The 19489-nt window shown below is 48.4% G+C and overlaps 2 protein-coding genes across 2 annotated transcripts in view; both read right to left on the bottom strand.

Moving 5' to 3' along the window:
• Positions 1-1395: 1395 nt before the first annotated feature.
• LOC121554140 (NHS-like protein 2) lies at positions 1396-8156 on the bottom strand. The gene is made up of 5 exons (XM_045219528.1): positions 7234-8156; positions 5697-6848; positions 3036-3285; positions 2606-2756; positions 1396-2391 (listed from the first exon to the last, which is right to left on the bottom strand). The coding sequence occupies exons 1-5, from the start codon at positions 7864-7866 to the stop codon at positions 2052-2054; spliced, it is 2526 nt and encodes an 841-aa protein (XP_045075463.1). The 5' UTR covers positions 7867-8156; the 3' UTR covers positions 1396-2051.
• A 97-nt stretch (positions 8157-8253) lies between these two features.
• The window catches only part of LOC123488736, a 41610-nt gene continuing 30374 nt past the window's right edge, over positions 8254-19489 (bottom strand). The window contains exons 3-5 of the mRNA XM_045219529.1: positions 13779-13927; positions 11762-11975; positions 8254-9293 (exon numbers count right to left, since the gene is read on the bottom strand). Coding sequence (XP_045075464.1) covers positions 8254-9293; positions 11762-11975; positions 13779-13927 — 1403 coding nt within the window. The remainder of the gene's footprint in view (positions 9294-11761; positions 11976-13778; positions 13928-19489) is intronic.

Genomic DNA, 19489 nt, shown 5'->3' with positions numbered 1-19489 from the left:
TCCTCTCCTGTACGTACACACTTAGACATTCACACACACTCTCCTCGTCCCTTCGTTGCTGTTCTTTCACACAATCCATCATCCTATTGTACTTGTAACATGGATGGTTGGTCTGGATATATGGATGGATGCACAACGCAGAGAAAGGATGAAAAAAACAACAGCTTTGTACTTTTGGCAGAGAGCTAAAAGGGGGAGGAATTTGAGTGTAGCACTATAGAACGCAACGCCAACACGACATCCTTAATTTCCTTCCTAGCAATCATTGACATTCAGGCTGCGTCCTCTGTAAACGTGAAGCTCAGATGATAGAGAGAATGGGAGGGGTAAGGAGGGAGGGAGGAGGGGGTAGGAGGAGATGGGGGATGAAAGGAAGGGGGAAGGAGAGGCGGAGGAAGGAGAGGAGGGGGAAGGAGAGGAGGGGGAAGGAGAGGAGGGGGAGGTGAGGAGGGGGAAGGAGAGGAGGGGAAAGAGAGGAGGGAGGAGTGGAGTGGGAGGTGAGGAGGGGGAAAGAGAGGAGGGGGAAGGAGAGGAGTGGGAGGTGAGGAGGGGGAAGGAGAGGAGGGGGAAGGAGAGGAGGGGGAAAGAGAGGAGGGGGAAGGAGAGGAGGGGGGAGGAGGGGAAGGAGAGGAGGGGGAAAGAGAGGAGGGGGAAGGAGAGGAGTGGGAGGTGAGGAGGGGGAAGGAGAGGAGGGGGAAGGAGAGGAGGGGGAAAGAGAGGAGGGGGAAGGAGAGGAGGGGGGAGGAGAGGAGGGGGAAGGAGAGGTCGGGGAAAGAGAGGAGGGGGAAAGAGAGGAGGGGGAAGGAGAGGAGGGGGGAGGAGAGGAGGGGGAAGGAGAGGAGGGGGGCTGCGCTATGGGCAGAGAGAGACAGAGCATGTGTTCCAGTCAGGGAGGAGGAGAAGAAGAGATGGACAGTGGAGGAAAGGAAAAGGCTGCAGCGTCACCGCTGCACAAAACGGACAGTGTGAGAAAAGACGTGTGGCTAGGGCAAAAAGAAGAGGGTGATGCATCCTTATCCTTTTTTATTGTTCAATATGTCAGATGGATGGATAGCCGTATTCCTGGTCTGTCTCTGTGTGTTTGGAGATAGCTGTTAGAATAGTGTGTTCTAATCTCACCTTTGGTCCTAACAGAGACTTGTAGTCTAAAACCCTGTTTAATAACCCCAACCTGTACCATACTCTCCCTTAGGAAAGATCCACAGGGTTCCATTCTGCCCTCTATCTTTCACTCCATCTGCTGTGTATGGATATCATTTCCTGTACACACACACACACACACACACACACACACACACACACACACACACACACACACACACACACACACACACACACACACACACACACACACACACACACACACACACACACACACACACACACACACACACACACACACACACACACACACACACACACACACACACACACACACACACAAACTGACGGCAGTGCGAAGAGATCCATAGATAAGGGTTGGGTGTGTGTTCCATGGTGTGTGCTGTGAGGTTGATCATATAGTCAATCATATAGTGCTGGTTTCTTTTACCAGCATAGGCCTGTAATCTGGCTGTTTTGATATATATGTTTTTGGATGGCCCATTGATAGTAGACATTGGTGGTGTTTCCATGGCTGAATCAGATTCATTCATTTCCACATCATTGACAGTCACACGTTCAGGCTCCCATTCACACAGCAAAGTAAAAATACGAGGACGGGATTGATGAGTCGAAGCATCGACTCAAAACTCCTCCACCTCAGCAAATGAAACCCTTTATAACAGGATGAAACAAAACTCCTTTGATGACCGCTGTGACCATCGTGTCCAACCGTTGGGCGGTTAATGATCGGTCCATCAGTGGTTAAGTGGTCTGGTTGGATATTCATTCTTCCATCAATGGACCATTTTACACGGTCAATCAATGGTTGACAAGTGGTTATATATTCAACCTCTACTTTGCCAGCCAGGAGATCTCTTGGTGTTGGTGAGGTTACAGGAAGAACCTCTTTAGAACGAGAGAGAGAGGGTCGGTCCGGGAAACCAGACTCATTGGTCCTGTGGCGGTCTGGTCCCGTTATTACCAGTGGTCGTATCCCCTCCTCCGTCCGACGACGTTGAGAATTCTGTGACGCGTCGCGCCAGGGGGTTTGTGCTCTTAAGGAGTTCCATGGCAGAGAGGCGGGTCCCTCCCCTGCTGGACTTACTCCCCTTCTTCTGTAACAGGGCCATGAAGTTGTCGTTCCGCGAGCTGGACCGCGGGGTGGAGCCCAGGGTCAAGGTTCGGAGGTCACCCCCGCTGGTGCTGTGCTTCACCGGGGAGACCAGACTCTGGCGGCTGCCGAACGAGTCCCCTGGTTCCTTACGACCCAGGACTTTCCTCTTCGACCTGTAGGGAGGAGAGGAGAGAAATAGGATGTCGTTTTAGACTTTTCAGAGTAAAAAACATTTTAAGGTAAAACATGTATAGTTGCTGATTATGCTTAGAAAGATTCATTCATTTTTTTTTTAACCCAGTAGACGTTATTGTTGTTATTTGCTTCTTTGAACGTTAAATACAATTTTTAAACGATTTTCAAATAAATGTATGTTTGTTGGCGTACCTGTGTATTTTGGTGAAGAGGTCCTCCATGTTGTGTGTGTTGGGTGTGTGTCCACCGACATCATCATCCGTTTCCTCGGTGATGTGGAGTTCCGTCTTGCCACTAATGTCCAAACTATTCTGCTCAACACTCTCCTCCACCGCATCATCACCTGGAGACAATAGGATTGGTCAGTTTCTCTCTACGACAACAAACATTTCTATCAATGACTATCAATCAATAAATGAAGAAAACAATTAACAATTGATCTAAATTGGTAAGTTATGTTTTTTTAATTGCTATGGTAACCACTTACACATCAACTAACAACTGAAGAGAATCAGAAACAGTAGTTTTGAACTGTAACACGTTCGCTTATTCTGACAGGATCTGAATTCCAGCTAAATTAATTTTCATTAATGAATTCCCTGTCATAACATTATACACATACCTGTCCCTATCCTCCCCTCCAGGTCTGTAAGAGAACAATCCTGCAATGAAGACTGTAATGAAGACTCCATTGAGCTCTGCTCATCTGTTCCCAGGTGGTTTTCCTCTTTACCGGGAATATCCTCAGGTGGGAATGCTCCAACAGGAGAGCGGAGAGCGACCGGGCTGTCGGTGGTACCGTTGAAATGAACCGTGGTGGAGTTGGAGGGAAGAAGGAGAATGCAGGGCTTCTTGGGAACTGGCGGAGGAACCTTGAGGAGAGATTCAGTAGTAGTGGATTGTCTACATGATAACTAAAGGACAATTTGGTTTGTAGCAGGAAGTAGTCAAAGTCCATACAGATAATATAGAGTATATGAGAGCAGTGGAGGCTCCTCAGATGTGGAATGGGAGGACCATCCTCCTCAGTGATTTTCATAAAAATTTAAATGGTAAAACATTTAAAAAAGTTATCCCTTTTAGATAAATCCACACTAAATATAATCACGTCACCAAATCCGTCCTCCTCTGGGTACATTGACATTGACACCCCATTCCATAGACTTACACAGTAATTATGACAACTTCCGGAGGACGTCCTCCAACCTATCAGAGTTCTTATAGCATGAACTGACATGTTGTCCACCCAATCAAACGATTAGAGAATTCATCTAGTACGGAAAGCATAAGCTACAGCTAGCTAGCACTGCAGTGTATAAAACGTGATGAGTAGTTGACTCAAAGAGAGAGAAAGACAATAGTTGAACAGTTTTGAACAAATTCATTCATTCAAAAATGAAGGAGAAGCAAGAGAGAAATAGAGGGAGAGAGAGAGATTGTGATTTTTTTTTCACTTGAAGTTTCACTGACTTAGCAACAAATGCAGCTAGCTAGTTTAGCCTATTGAAACACCCTGCTCAAACAGAAGGATGCTATGTTAGCTAGCTGGCTATGACTATCCAACCCAACACTGGAACTCTTCCAAGTCAAGGTAAGATTTTGATATTACTAATTTATTGCCACCAGGGCCCGCCGGTGTAACTGCTTACTGACTGTACACTGTAACGTTACTGCATGATTGTAGCGGGTTTACTAACGCGTTAATTCTATTAGCTATGCTGACTATGATGTTACTTTAGCTAATATGGTGACAATTAAGTAGGCTGTGTATAGCGGTTTGGCTTGGAAAGGTTATGACATGGTTTGGCTTGGAAAGGTTTTTTAGCCTGGTCACATACAGCTGATGTGTTGTGCATAGAAGTCCGCAAGCGAACGGAAGAGGTGAGGAGGAGGAGAGCGGAGGAGAGAGGAGGAGAGCGCGAGAAGGAATACAACGTGGCTGCTATGAAAGTGAACTGTGTTTACGCGTCATCAGGGGTGTATTCATTCCACCGATTTTGTTGATAAGCGTTTCTTGAAAGGGAACAAACGGAACAAAACGGGGATAAACATACCTGCATTTGTCCAATAGAAACTGTAGTTTGTAACTGTTGGACTAATGATTACACCCTATATCAGCTAGATACAGGCAAGAGTGTGCAAGGAGGTATTCAATGTCACTGTCTGTCAATGTGTCACTGTCTGTCACCTCAAATTTGTCTCTCGACCTGTGTGCACCTATGTTGTAAACTTTCATTCATAGGCTAGGTTGTAGCAACCTCATGATTGGTATAGGGAAAGTTAGAGTATCATGCAGTAGCCTAAACCTATCGCTGTTATTTTGAACTGGGTGAATGGAATATGAATGAGAGTCATCCAATATGCTGTAATAGAAATAAGGCCATGCTCCCCACTGATGGGGGGGAGAGAGAGAGAGAGAGCGAGAGAGAGCGAGAGCGAGAGCGAGAGCGAGAGCGAGAGAGATCTAGGATCTGGCTAAAAATACTTGAATCAGTTATAGAACCCATTGCCATTTATGGTTGTGAGGTCTGGGGTCCGCTCACCAACCAAGAATTCACTAAATGGGACAAACACCAAATTGAGACTCTGCATGTAGAATTCTGCAAAAACATCCTCCGTGTACAACGTAAAACACCAAATAATGCATGCAGAGCAGAATTAGGCCAATACCCGCTAATTATCAAAATCCAGAAAAGAGCCGTTAAATTCTATAACCACTTAAAAGGAAGCGATTCCCAAACCTTCCATAACAAAGCCATCACCTACAGAGAGATTAACTTGGAGAAGAGTCCCCTAAGTAAGCTGGTCCTGGGGCTCTGTTCACAAACACAAACAGACCCCACACAGCCCCAGGACAACAACAACAACAACAACAACAACACAATTAGACCCAACCAAATCATGAGAAAACAAAAAGAGAATTACTTGACACATTGGAAAGAACAAACAAAAAAACAGAGCAAACTAGAATGGTATTTGGCCCTAAACAGAGAGTACACAGTGGGAGAGTACACAGAGACAGAGAGAGAGACAGAGAGAGAGACAGAGAGAGAGAGAGAGAGAGAGAGAGAGAGAGAGTGAGAGAGAGTGAGAGAGAGTGAGAGAGAGAGAGAGAGACAGAGAGAGAGCGAGAGAGACAGAGAGAGAGACAGAGAGAGAGACAGAGAGAGAGACAGAGACAGAGACAGAGACAGAGACAGAGACAGAGACAGAGACAGAGACAGAGACAGAGAGAGAGAGAGAGAGAGAGAGAGAGAGAGAGAGAGACAGGGGCCTACTGTACCTTGGGTTTCTTTTTGTCCAGTTCAGCCAGACAGGAGATGGTCATCCTGCTAGGGAGGGTCCTGCTCTTATCCTGAGTCTCCACCACCTCCAGGTTACTACAGGGAGAGGGGAGCGACCATCCATCCTCAGGCCCAAGATGGAGCTCCAAGTCTGGGTCGAACTCCGGCTCCATGGCGGGGTCCTCCAGCAGGGGCTGGGGCAGGGGTAGAGGAGGGAGGTCGTACAGGGATTGGATGTGGGGGAAGGAGGGGAGATTGTAGAGACCCTGGGGGTGATGGAGAGGGAAGGTTGGGGGTTGGTCCAGGGGTCCACAAGGGCTGGTGGGGGTGTGAGGGAGGGCTTTCTTCAGCTTGGGCTTCCTTCCTACCACCATGTAAATGCTGGGGTTGGGCATGGACTGGGGGGGGTCAATGGGGGAGGCAGGGGGGGAGTCTGAGGTGACGGGGGAGGAGGAGGGGGACTTGAGGAGGAGGTTGAGGGGCCGTTTGGGTAACGGGGGTTTCACCGCGACCGGAGGCTTGGGTTTGGAGGCGACGAGGTGATCGAGGGGGTTGACACCGGGGGTGACGGGTGGGGGGGAAAGGTCATGACCCTGCTCCTCCTCGATGATGTCATCAGAGGCTCCGTCGGGGAAGTCCTCCAGGTCGGTACGGGAGACGGAACGCAGGCGGATGTTCCGGAGCTCGTTCGTGGTCACCACGGGGAGAGCTGATTGACTGCCGGGACTCAGTTTACCGGGCTTGGCTGCAGTGGATGTGTCAGAATGACGCCGGCTGGCCTTCTGTTTCGGTTTGATGGAGGACAAGTCCAGATGAGCGTTAACCGGCATCTCGAAGGAAAGCCTCGACCGGGCGGCCGGGTCACGCGGCGAGGTCGCCGGCAGCGAAGACTTCCTCTCAGGGATTTTGGGGCGCATCTTGCACCCAAACGAGGAGGCGGGCCCTGTTGGTGTTCCTGCGACCTGATTGGAGGGGGTGATGGGTGTGGGTGTCTCTGATTGGCTAGAGTAGCCGCTGGAAGGGGACATGAGTCCTGGTGGTTTGAAGGGGGAGGAGGCTTTGGTCGACTCGGCCTCGATGGAGAGGAGGGAGGGGGAGGAGGCTCGGGAGGTAGACGGGGAATCCAGGAGAGAATCTGAACTGCCTCGAACCTTGGATTAGATTACATTAGAATAGATTCAATTGATTATTAGTCATGTATGGTTAAAAACATAATCTTCCTGGTCATACATCAGGAAAAATCCTACATTACACGAGGGCTGTCCAACCCTCCTCCAGGAGATCTCACCAAGACCTTAACTAGCCGAATCAGACTGTTAGGTTGGGGTTGGACTGTAGATCTCCAGGAAGAGAGAGCCCTGCATGACACAATACATACAACACACAAACCCCTTTGGCTTTACACAAGTAGAAGTACTTAAGGCACTTTTCAGACTAAACTTAACTTAACATGGACTTTAGAAAAACGTTTAACTTCAATCCATGTTGATTTATCTCAAGTCTGTATGTGGCCCTAAGTGCATAGGCTAGTCGTACCTTTATACAGTCTATGACAGTAGTCCCTGTGGCGGTACTAGATCCAGACCATGACTGGTAGGGATCAGAAGACTTCCACTCCCCCAGCTGCCAGTGGGCTTGGGAGGACAGCTCTGTGGTGTCGGGTCCCTGGACCTCCAGGCCAGGGGGCCCATCCATCCCGCCGTAGCCCAGCTCGGGCTCCTCCAGATCATGCTTGGAGAGGCAGGAGGAGGAAGGTAGGAGGAAGTCTGGCTGGAAGTCCTGGAAGTGTTCCCGGGGGATGTGGAGGGATTTGGGGCGTCCGTCCCGGTAGTGACCCCTGTCGCGGCCGTGCACGCGCCCCTCTGCGTCCCCTAAATTCTTCATGAGCGAGACGCTCCGGACGGGCGGAGGGGGTTTGTGTTTGGATTTCTTTAGCGAGATGGAGCGAGAGCGTAACCGTAGGCGACCGTCCGGGAGGAAGTTGCTGTCGGTTACGGAGACGTTGTCGATGCTGGCGTTCCCGTCCTCGGAGCTCCCGCTGGGGTACAGGAGGGCGTAGCTCTCGCCCCTCTCGCCACGGGGCTGATAATGGTGGTGGCTGTGCATTTCTGTCAGAACACCCCCGTTCGTCCCATTACCAGCTCCTGTTACCCCAGTGACACCGTACATCCCGCCACTGATGTTATCTGTGGAGCAGAATGAGTCTGTCGGCGTGGAGAGAGAGCGCTCGCGGAACTTGAATGCGTTGGCCGCAGCAATGGAACGAGCCGACCTCTCCCTCCTTTCTCCTCGTCCCACCCCTCTTTCTGACCCCGTCTGTTCCCCCGTGGGGCTAGCCGCCGCTCCCTCTGTCTCTGACCCCGTCTGTTCCCCCGTGGGGCTAGCCGCCGCTCCCTCTGTCTCTGACCCCGTCTGTTCCCCCGTGGGGCTAGCCGCCACTCCCTCTGTCTCTGACCCCGTCTGTTCCCCGTGGGGCTAGCCGCTCCCTCTGTCTCAGTCTGTTCCCCGTGGGCTAGCCCTCCCTCTGTCTCTACCCCGTCTGTTCCCCCCGTGGGGCTAGCCGCCACTCCCTCTGTCTCTGACCCCGTCTGTTCCCCGTGGAACTAGCCGCCACTCCCTCTGTCTCTGACCCGTCTGTTCCCCCGTGGGGCTAGCCGCCACTCCCTCTGTCTCTGACCCCGTCTGTTCCCCCGTGGGGCTAGCCGCCACTCCCTCTGTGTCTGACCCCGTCTGTTCCCCCGTGGGGCTAGCCGCCGCTCCCTCTGTCTCTGACCCCGTCTGTTCCCCCGTGGGGCTAGCCGCCACTCCCTCTGTCTCTGACCCCGTCTGTTCCCCCGTGGGGCTAGCCGCCACTCCCTCTGTCTCTGACCCCGTCTGTTCCCCGTGGGCGCTAGCCGCCGCTCCCTCTGTCTCTGACCCCGTCTGTTCCCCCGTGGGGCTAGCCGCCGCTCCCTCTGTCTCTGACCCCGTCTGTTCCCCCGTGGGGCTAGCCGCCGCTCCCTCTGTCTCTGACCCCGTCTGTTCCCCCGTGGGGCTAGCCGCCGCTCCCTCTGTCTCACTCCACCTCCCCATCATCATCACGATGGTGCCCGGGTGCCTGTGACCGGACGGCTCCGATATCGACGTGAACGAACTAGAGTGAGACTGCGACCCCGAGCTCCCGGAGAGTTCCAAACTGGTCTGAGAGGGGCACATCAACCCCTCACCCTGCACCCTTACCCGCTCAACCATCCCCACCGTTTTGGGCATGGTCACCGGTCCCTTCCCTAGCGGATTGGGGGCTAAATTATAACTATAGGCCTCACTCCAGACTCCAGGAGAGAAGGTAGAGCCTTTAGGGCCGTTCCATGACTGAGAGGGGGAGTTGGAGCAGAGGAGGGCAGCAGTGTGCTCCATGGTGCCCAGGCTAGGAGGGGGGGTCTGGGGGGACTGGGGCAGGCTGAGGCTAGGGTCCAGGTCACTGTGGGTCTTCCTCAGAGGAAGGTGCTGGACAGGGGTGTCTGAGACGGGCTCCAGAGACCGGGGCTGACCGGTGACGCCGCAGCCCAGGGACAGAGAGGGGGAACAGGAGCCCTGGAGGAGGTCTACACCCAGGACTTTACCCAGGGAGAGAAGGAGGAGAGGGGGAGAGACTATTGAGTTATTCATGGCTAAAAACAGAAAGGATTGAAGGTTGTCACATTGATAATTAGGAAGCATACTGGTTAGACTCACTCATCAGAATAACATTTTCCTGGGCTTGCCTACACTAATAATAAAAGACAGCTCCTGAGAAAAGACCTGGGGTAACTCCCCACTGGGCACACACTGGTTGAATCAATGTCGTTTCCACGTCATTTTCAATTAAATGATGTTGAACCAATGTGGAGTAGACGTTGAATTGACGTCTGCGCCCAATGGGCCATTACATTCTACACTGAGTGTACAAAACTTTAAGAACACCTGCTCTTTCCATGACAGATTGACCAGGTGAATCCAGGTGAAAGCTATGATCCCTTATTGATGTCACTTGTTAAATCCACTTCAATCAGTGTAGATGAAGGGGAGGAGACAGGTTAAAGAAGCATTTTCCAGCCTTGGGACAATTGAGATTGTGTATGTGTGCCATTCAGACAAAAGATTTAAGTGCCAGGGACTCCCGAGTGGCGCAGCAGTCTAAGGCACTGCATATCAGTGCTAGAGGCGTCACTACACTCCCAGGTTCGCTCCCGGGTTGTGTTGCAGCCGGCCGCGACCGGGGGACCCATGAGGTGGCGCACAATTGGTCCAGTGTCATCCGGGTTAGGGTAGGGTTTGGCCGGCCGGGATGTCCTTGTCCAATCACGCTCTAGCGACTCCTGTGGCGGGCCGGGCGCAGTGCACGCTGACACGGTCGCCAGTTGTACGGTGTTTCCTCCGACACATTGGTGCGTCTGGCTTCAGGTTAAGCGAGCAGTGTGTCCAGAAGCAGTGCAGCTTGGCAGGGTCGTGTTTCCCGAGTCCGTACAGGAGGTGCAGCGATGGGACAAGACTGGAACTACCAACTGGATATCACCAAAAAAATGTATAGTAATAATAAATAAATAAAATATTGAAGTGCCTTTGAACAGGGTATGGGAGTACGTGCCAGGCGCACCGGTTTGTGTCAAGAACTGCAACGCTGCTGGGTTTTTCACGCTCAACAGTTTCCTGTGTGTATCAAGGATGGTCCACCACCCAAAGGACACCCATCCAACTTGACACAACTGTGGGAAGCTTTGGAGTCAACATGGACCAGCATCCCAGTTTGTTTTCCCTCCATCTCTTTCTCTGGCTCTAATTCCCTCTCTATTTTCTTCTCTTTCCCTCTCTCTGCAGTTTTTTTTGGAGAGAGGAGTAGAGGAGAGGAGGGAGGGAAGGAAGAACTGTGTGTTGCCATGGCAACAGCTACCTGTTCTGTCGTCAGGGCAATGGCAATGGTGAGATGATGGCAGAGAGAGAGAGACGGATAAAGAGAGAGGGAAAGAGTGAGGGAGTGAGAGAGAGAGAGAGAGAGAGAGAGAGAGAGAGGGGAAACAGAGAGACAGAGAGAGAGAGAGAGAGAGAGAGAGAGAGAGAGAGAGAGAGAGAGGAGAGAGAGAGAGAGAGAGGGAGAGAGAGAGAGAGAGAGAGAGAGAGAGAGAGAGAGAGAGAGTGCAGCAGTAAAACATATAGAAGTATCTCACTGGGAATAAGGTTCCCACCTAATGCCTACCTAATATATACAACACAGCTAACCTTACCAAGCTAGTCTATCACTGCTAACCTTACCAAGCTAGTCTATCACAGCTAACCTTACCAAGCTAGTATATCACAGCTAACCTTACCAAGCTAGTATATCACAGCTAACCTTACCAAGCTAGTATATCACAGCTAACCTTACCAAGCTAGTCTATCACAGCTAACCTTACCAAGCTAGTCTATCACAGCTAACCTTACCAAGCTAGTCTATCACAGCTAACCTTCCCAAGCTAGTCTATCACAGCTAACCTTACCAAGCTAGTCTAACTCAGAGACACAGAGGAAGAAATACACTACAGCAGGGGGAGAGAGAGGGAGAAATATGACAAGGGGTGAGACCCATAGAGAAACAGAGAGAGATGCAGGGAGGATGATAGCAGGATGGAAAAAGAGAGAGAAAAGGATGGAGGGGTGGTGGTAGCATCAAACAATCTGATTTTATACTTTGTTGGGCACTGCTCGGTGATGCAAACGACAATGTTTTCATCAGAGCTGTCTACCGATTATGGACACCGTCCAATGCGGGACACGTGCTGCTAAAACAGGCACCGTCATTGGCCCGAGTACTAATCTCTCACGCTTCTCCGATGTACTGCCCTAAGGTGGAACGTTACTGTTAAAATAACTGTACTTACTGTTATTAACTGTACATGTGACGGCGAGCTTCCTATGGCGTTTGCCAAAACCAGGAGGCGGTTTGGAGGGTGAGTATCAGAATGCTATATCACACTACACACACACACACACACACACACACACACACACACACACACCTACACACTACACACACACTACCCCCACACACTCCTTCCACACCATGCCCTACCTGTGACGTCGAGGGGCAGCAGGTGAGCGGGTGTCCGTCGTCCCAGGTGCCAGCGGGGTTTTTCGGCCACGGGGGGTCCTAGAGAGGTACTACTCCACCCCACCAGAGGGCGATCTGACCCACAGGGTGATGGAGAGGGGGACGGGTCTACACCCCTATTGATTCCTACTGAAGAGGTCTCATCCTCCTCACACACCTGCCCCTTAGACGCCGGCTGGAAGGGGGGCGGGGGGGGTGGTATGAGGAGAGGTAGTCAGATTCAAAATCATTGGAAAGCGGACATGAGATGCCATTTGGAAACCAATAAAGACTTTTATGTATTTAATTATTCCAACACTAATGAAAGTCTACAGAAATTCTCACAGATCTATGCATTATGTTATTAATGGAAATATTTTGAAATGCAGGTACTGTAACTCATTATGAGGAATCCACCAAAATCAACTGCAAATGTTTTCGACAACTTTCATCTGGTCTACATTGGCACCACCTGGAATTTCATCCTGTTCAGATGGAATGGAGTTTTTGGCCCACAGCATGACATCACAATCTGATCTGATTATTCTGACCAATGACCAGCCATCTTTGATTTGCATATGTATCCTCCTACTTTGAAGCATGGAGGTGTAAAAATCATTCTTTGGGGATGCTTTTCTGCAAAGGGGACAGGACGACTGCACCGTATTGAGGTGAGGATGGAAGGGGCCATGTATCGCGAGATCTTGGCCAACAACCTCCTTCCCTCAGTAAGAACATTGAAGATGGGTCGTGGCTGGGTCTTCCAGCATGACAACGACCCGAAACGCACAGCCAGGGCAACTAAGGAGTGGCTCCGTAAGAAGCATCTCAAGGTCCTGGAGTGGCCTAGCCAGTCTCCAGACCTGAACCCAATAGAAAATCTTTGGAGGGAGCTGAAAGTCCGTATTGCCCAGCGACAGCCCCCGAAACCTGAAGGATCTGGAGAAGGTCTGTATGGAGGAGTGGGCCAAAATCCCTGCTGCAGTGTGTGCAAACCTGGTCAAGACCTACAGGAAACGTATGATCTCTGTAATTGCAAACAAAGGTTTCTGTACCAAATATTAAGTTCTGCTTTTCTGATGTATCAAATACTTATGTCATGCAATAAAATGCAAATTAATTACTTAAAAATCATACAATGTGATTTTCTGGATTTTTGTTTTAGATTCCGTCTCTCACAGTTGAAGTGTACCTATGATAAAAATTACAGACCTCTACATGCTTTGTAAGTAGGAAAACCTGCAAAATCGGCAGTGTATCAAATACTTGTCCTCCCCACTGTATATAAAATGGTAATATATTTTGTTTTATGCAGACTAGCTAACAAATAAGAGATACTTGACAAATTATTCAATGGTTTATGTTAGTTTGCTGGTAAAAAAAAAAAAGGGGGAGATGCCAAAACATTAGTTTGCTCCATGGCAAGGCGGCCAAGAGTAGGCTCGTCACTAGTTACCACAGCCACAAAGTCATAAACCAAAAAGTCTATCTCTACATATTCTGCTCTTAAAATCAGATTTGAAACCTAACTGTCACTTTAACCCTAACCTTAACCATACTGCTAACCTTAGCCTAACCTTCAATTAAGACCAAAAAACACATTTTTGTTTTCATCAATTTGTACAATATAGCACGTTTTGACGGTTTTAACGAGTGGAAACCAAAGTGTAGACTATTGAGAAAAGCTGTTTGGCTCTCAGGCGACTCAAGAATAGGAAGAACTTTGCAGCAGGTGTTTCTGATTAATAAACATGCTGGTGGGTGGTAACATTTAAATAAAACCCAACCCTGAAACCAATTTGCACGTCATCTCATAGGAAAAGACACGTAAGGCTCAAGGAAACATCCAAAGTCACACATTCAGATTTGGCACTTCAAGACCAAATATATCATACTTTAACTAAAATGATGACTTATTGACTTACATCATTGTGCAACATCATTTAAGTAGGTAAGTAAGTAGATGACTGTAAAGTTAAATAAAGGTGTCTATATTTACCAGGAAGATGAATTCAGGTCTCTTGTTGTTGAGGGAGATAGGGGAGCAACACAGGGTGGTGGATGTATCGTCAGAACTCTGGGAGGACACTGTGGGGTGGCGGAACGTCTGGCCTGTTAGCTTGGTGTCATACAGCTGCTCTTCAAAGTCTGTAGGAACACATACACACGTCAGAGTTAGTCAAGTTGCAGAACATCAGTCCCGTTAGCTGCTTCTTGAAGTCTGTTCAGCACAGAAAACACCAGTTAGCCACATGCGGTAAATACACACACCAGAGTTAGCCTGCTGGCAGAGTGGAAGCTTGTAGGAGTGGAGATCCAACACAAGAAAACTAAATGTGGCATCCACCTCTAGATTGACTCACTGTATACTTTATCCACCTCCTCTCTCTCTTTCTCCTGCCCCTCTCTCTTTCTTTCTTGCCCCTTGTTGCTCCCTCGCTCTCTTCCCCTGCTTCTCTCTCTCTTCCCCTGCTTTTCTCTCTCTCTCTCTCTCTGCTTCTCTTTCTCTCTTTCTCTCCTCATGTTTCCCACTCTCCTCAGGACTCCCCCTCAGGCCATTGTAAACATACTGATTACCATTCCACAACCCCCCCCTAAAACTCCCCAAACACACCCACTAGCCATTATTTTGCCCCAAAACACACTCCTCCATTCCCCTAACCCCACCCCCTCTCCACTCATCCCTACAGCCCCAAACTCCCTCCCATTATATACATGCACACACACACACACACACACATACACGCAAACACACACTCCACCCCAAGCCCTGGCCCGCCCCCAAACTCCTTCAGACAGTTTTTTTGGGGGGAGGTGTGGTTTGAAGGGGGTAAGGGGTTTGGGAGTGGGTTGTGAGTGAACTTGCTCTCTGGGACAATACGGATGCCTTCCTCCCAGTGTAGGGTTGCCTAGCAATTCCAGTAGCCCGGAGACAATGGAACACCCCTTTAATCAACAATGGCCTGGAGCGAATCCCCTTACCAGGGAAGAGGGGCAGACCTGGCCATTGATTATAGTTTGGAAAATAATGACCTGTGGTTGCCAGGTCTGGTTCTAGTCTGGCTAAAGAAAACAAAATCTGGCAACTTGCTCACTTTACTTACAAAAAAAAAAAACGTTACTTCTTAATTTAACCATTTTTAATTACGAGGACAAGAGACAGTAACATAAAATGTAACATCCCCAGTTAACTTAGCACTTTTAAAGATTTAAGTTGAATACGTCGTGTACTCCTGGTTGTAGTCAGGTACCTTACCAAGCTACCTGACTAGTACCGTTTATGGTGAATGTGGAATGAATGAGAGTACCAGCAACAACTTCTTTATGACTTTGTTGATTACATTTTCACATGTTGTGTTGCATTTGCTGCACTGTAATGAAATCTAGCCTGAGTGCCAGTCTGTTCATGCTATCATGTAAACTCCTTGTCATGACAAAAATGTTTGGCTTGACAATGAGCAATTGAATTGAGTTGGCAAGAGCACAAACAGATCTGGGACCAGGCTACAGGAAATCTGCTTTGTGGTGCAAAAAATGTAAAACTTAAATCTATGCCAGTGCTTCTGTTTACTGTATTAGTCTAACTATCGGAAGCAGCAGACCTGACACACACACACACACACACACACACACACACACACACACACACACACACACACACACACACACACACACACACACACACACACACACACACACACACACACACACACACACACACACACACACACACACACACACAGTCTCTCAGACTGTAGCTAATGTCAACAGACAAATGTTCAGCTACAGTGGGGAAAAAAAGTATTTAGTCAGCCACCAATTGTGCAAGTTCTCCCACTTAAAAAGATGAGAGAGGCCTGTAATTTTCATCATAGGTACACGTCAACTATGACAGACAAAATGAGATTTTTTTTCCAGAAAATCACATTGTAGGATTTGTCATGAATTCATTTGCAAATTATGGTGGAAAATAAGTATTTGGTCAATAACAAAAGTTTCTCAATACTTTGTTATATACCCTTTGTTGGCAATGACACAGGTCAAACGTTTTCTGTAAGTCTTCACAAGGTTTTCACACACTGTTGCTGGTATTTTGGCCCATTCCTCCATGCAGATCTCCTCTAGAGCAGTGATGTTTTGGGGCTGTCGCTGGGCAACACGCACTTTCAACTCCCTCCAAAGATTTTCTATGGGGTTGAGATCTGGAGACTGGCTAGGCCACTCCAGGACCTTGAAATGCTTCTTACGAAGCCACTCCTTCGTTGCCCGGGCGGTGTGTTTGGGATCATTGTCATGCTGAAAGACCCAGCCACGTTTCATCTTCAATGCCCTTGCTGATGGAAGGAGGTTTTCACTCAAAATCTCACGATACATGGCCCCATTCATTCTTTCCTTTACACGGATCAGTCGTCCTGGTCCCTTTGCAGAAAAACAGCCCCAAAGCATGATGTTTCCACCCCCCATGCTTCACAGTAGGTATGGTGTTCTTTGGATGCAACTCAGCATTCTTTGTCCTCCAAACACGACGAGTTGAGTTTTTACCAAAAAGTTCTATTTTGGTTTCATCTGACCATATGACATTCTCCCAATCCTCTTCTGGATCATCCAAATGCACTCTAGCAAACTTCAGACGGGCCTGGACATGTACTGGCTTAAGCAGGGGGACACGTCTGGCACTGCAGGATTTGAGTCCCTGGCGGCGTAGTGTGTTACTGATGGTAGGCTTTGTTACTTTGGTCCCAGCTCTCTGCAGGTCATTCACTAAGTCCCCCCGTGTGGTTCTGGGATTTTTGCTCACCGTTCTTGTGATCATTTTGACCCCACGGGGTGAGATCTTGCATGGAGCCCCAGATCGAGGGAGATTATCAGTGGTCTTGTATGTCTTCCATTTCCTAATAATTGTTCCCACAGTTGATTTCTTCAAACCAAGCTGCTTACCTATTACAGATTCAGTCTTCCCAGCCTGATGCAGGTCTACAATTTTGTTTCTGGTGTCCTTTGACAGCTCTTTGGTCTTGGCCATAGTGGAGTTGGGAGTGTGACTGTTTGAGGTTGTGGACAGGTGTCTTTTATACTGATAACAAGTTCAAACAGGTGCCATTAATACAGGTAACGAGTGGAGGACAGAGGAGCCTCTTAAAGAAGAAGTTACAGGTCTGTGAGAGCCAGAAATCTTGCTTGTTTGTAGGTGACCAAATACTTATTTTCCACCATAATTTGCAAATAAATTCATTAAAAATCCTACAATGTGATTTTCTGGATTTTTTTTCCTCAATTTGTCTGTCATAGTTGACGTGTACCTATGATGAAAAGTACAGGCCTCTCTCATCTTTTTAAGTGGGAGAACTTGCACAATTGGTGGCTGACTAAATACTTTTTTTCCCCACTGTATAAACATACAGTAAAACAATCCTTTTTTTGCTTTCAGTCTTTTTAACAGAAAGGTAAGCGTCCCATCCAAAGCAGCTCTTAATGCGAGGTACAGACATATACTGTATGTCCCTGTAAATGTAGGAATGCATCATGATATCGAAATAAATAGGGGAAGAAGAGAGTTTAGACGATTATATGGCGGCATTGCATCTAGCATAGACAGCTATATATAGGTGAGTAATGACAGCTAAATTAAATCTGTACTGGTAATATACCAGCTCTCTTGTGAAAAATAGCTTTAAAAAAGATGTTTATCTCAATGAGATGCTTGTCTCTAAATATGCAGATATGGAGGAAAGTGAGTTAGTTGGACTCAAGGACAACAGCAACTCTCTCCCTAGACATGACTGAGCATCCCAACACTGTCTCCGTCCCAATTTAGCGCACTACTTTTGACCAGGACCTATGGGGTCTTGTCAATAGTAGTGCACTATATAGGGAATAGGATGCCATTTGGGATGCATCCTCTGTCTCACCCTCAGGCTAGCATAGCATTAGCATTCCAGTGGAAAACTAATTTAATCCTGTTGTAATTAGCTTAACCACGCTAACATTTCCCCATTAAAACACATGAGATTTATACTAAAATATGCTGATGCTAAAGTTACAGTGCAGTGAGTCAAATCAGTTTGGTATACAAGGGACACTGTTCACTACTGTTTATTGAACTGGTAAAACAAGCAGGACCACAATGGAAATAAGTCTCTAGACTTTGTGTTTTAATCCTTATTTTTTAATCTATGTACTGTTGTACGCTATTCCCTATGGGCCCTGGACAAAAGTAATGCACTATATAGGGAAAAGGGTGCCATTTGCGACGTAACCCAGATTGAGTTTTTTTCCATGTCCTACTCCAATACTGTTGAATTGCATCCTTCCTTCCTCAAATCAATCACTGATCTGACATCATACTAGTGACATATTGGAGCTGGGGATGGATTCCAATCTGCTAAATGGTTCCCTTCCTTCCCCCCTTGACCCCTTACTCCCCTCACCCCTTGTTCCCTTGTCTCCTTACCTCTGTACTTGTCTCCTTTCCTCTGTCCTTGTCAACCCTCCCTTTGAGTAGATAAGTGTCAGTAATATTGCAGCAATATTACCAAAATTATAACTGCCAATCATTTTCACCCTGGTCACTAAAATAGGCCACTAGCTACATACAGTAACTCCATCAAACTACAACTTAACTGTCATAACTGGACAAAACAACCCCAGGAATAGGCTACTCATCGATAGTCAATGTTGAATCACGAGTACAGAGCAATGAGACAGAGGCTGCATCGCAAATGGCACCCTCTTCCCTTTATAGTGCACTACTTTTGACCAGGGCCCACTACTTTTGACCAGGGCCCATACGGTTCCCCATAACCCCCTGGTCAAAAGTAGTGCACTACATAGGGTAACATTGGGCACGCAGACAGACAGAAAACAATGTGACAGAAGAGGGCTAGAGGGATAGAGGGATAGAGGGCTAGAGGGATAGAGGGATAGAGGGATAGAGGGCTAGAGGGATAGAGGGATAGAGGGATAGAGGGATAGAGGGCTAGAGGGATAGAGGGCTAGAGGGCTAGAGAGATAGAGGGCTAGAGAGATAGAGAGCTAGAGGGATAGAGAGATAGAGAGCTAGAGGGATAGAGGGCTAGAGGGATAGAGGGCTAGAGGGATAGAGGGATAGAGGGCTAGAGAGATAGAGGGCTAGAGAGATAGAGAGATAGAGAGCTAGAGGGATAGAGGGATAGAGGGCTAGAGGGATAGAGGGATAGAGGGATAGAGGGATAGAGGGATAGAGGGATAGAGGGATAGAGGGCTAGAGGGATAGAGGGCTAGAGGGCTAGAGGGCTAGAGAGATAGAGAGCTAGAGGGATAGAGAGATAGAGAGCTAGAGGGATAGAGGGATAGAGGGATAGAGGGATAGAGGGATAGAGGGATAGAGGGCTAGAGGGATAGAGGGCTAGAGGGATAGAGGGCTAGAGGGATAGAGGGATAGAGGGATAGAGGGATAGAGGGCTAGAGGGATAGAGGGATAGAGGGCTAGAGGGATAGAGGGATAGAGGGATAGAGGGATAGAGGGATAGAGGGATAGAGGGATAGAGGGCTAGAGGGATAGAGGGATAGAGGGATAGAGGGCTAGAGGGATAGAGGGATAGAAGGCTAGAGGGATAGAGGGATAGAGGGATAGAGGGCTAGAGGGATAGAGGGCTAGAGGGATAGAGGGATAGAGGGCTAGAGGGATAGAGGGCTAGAGGGATAGAGGGCTAGAGGGATAGAGGGATAGAG

The sequence above is a fragment of the Coregonus clupeaformis genome, unplaced genomic scaffold (genome assembly GCF_020615455.1).
Source record: "Coregonus clupeaformis isolate EN_2021a unplaced genomic scaffold, ASM2061545v1 scaf2435, whole genome shotgun sequence".
Taxonomy (NCBI): domain Eukaryota; kingdom Metazoa; phylum Chordata; class Actinopteri; order Salmoniformes; family Salmonidae; genus Coregonus; species Coregonus clupeaformis.
The sequence above is the reverse complement of the archived record's forward strand: the minus strand, read 5'-3'. Positions and strand labels throughout refer to the sequence as shown.

Bases quoted from the DNA above. Each gene is read 5' to 3' on its own strand.
- LOC121554140 (XM_045219528.1), bottom strand. From the start codon at position 7,866: ATGTACGGTGTCACTGGGGTAACAGGAGCTGGTAATGGGACGAACGGG. The intron at 3,286-5,696 runs GTACAGTAGGCC...TCTCTCCTCAAG, and splicing joins TGGACAAAAAGAAACCCAAG to GTTCCTCCGCCAGTTCCCAA. The intron at 2,392-2,605 runs GTACGCCAACAA...TCCTCCCTACAG, and splicing joins CTCTTCACCAAAATACACAG to GTCGAAGAGGAAAGTCCTGG.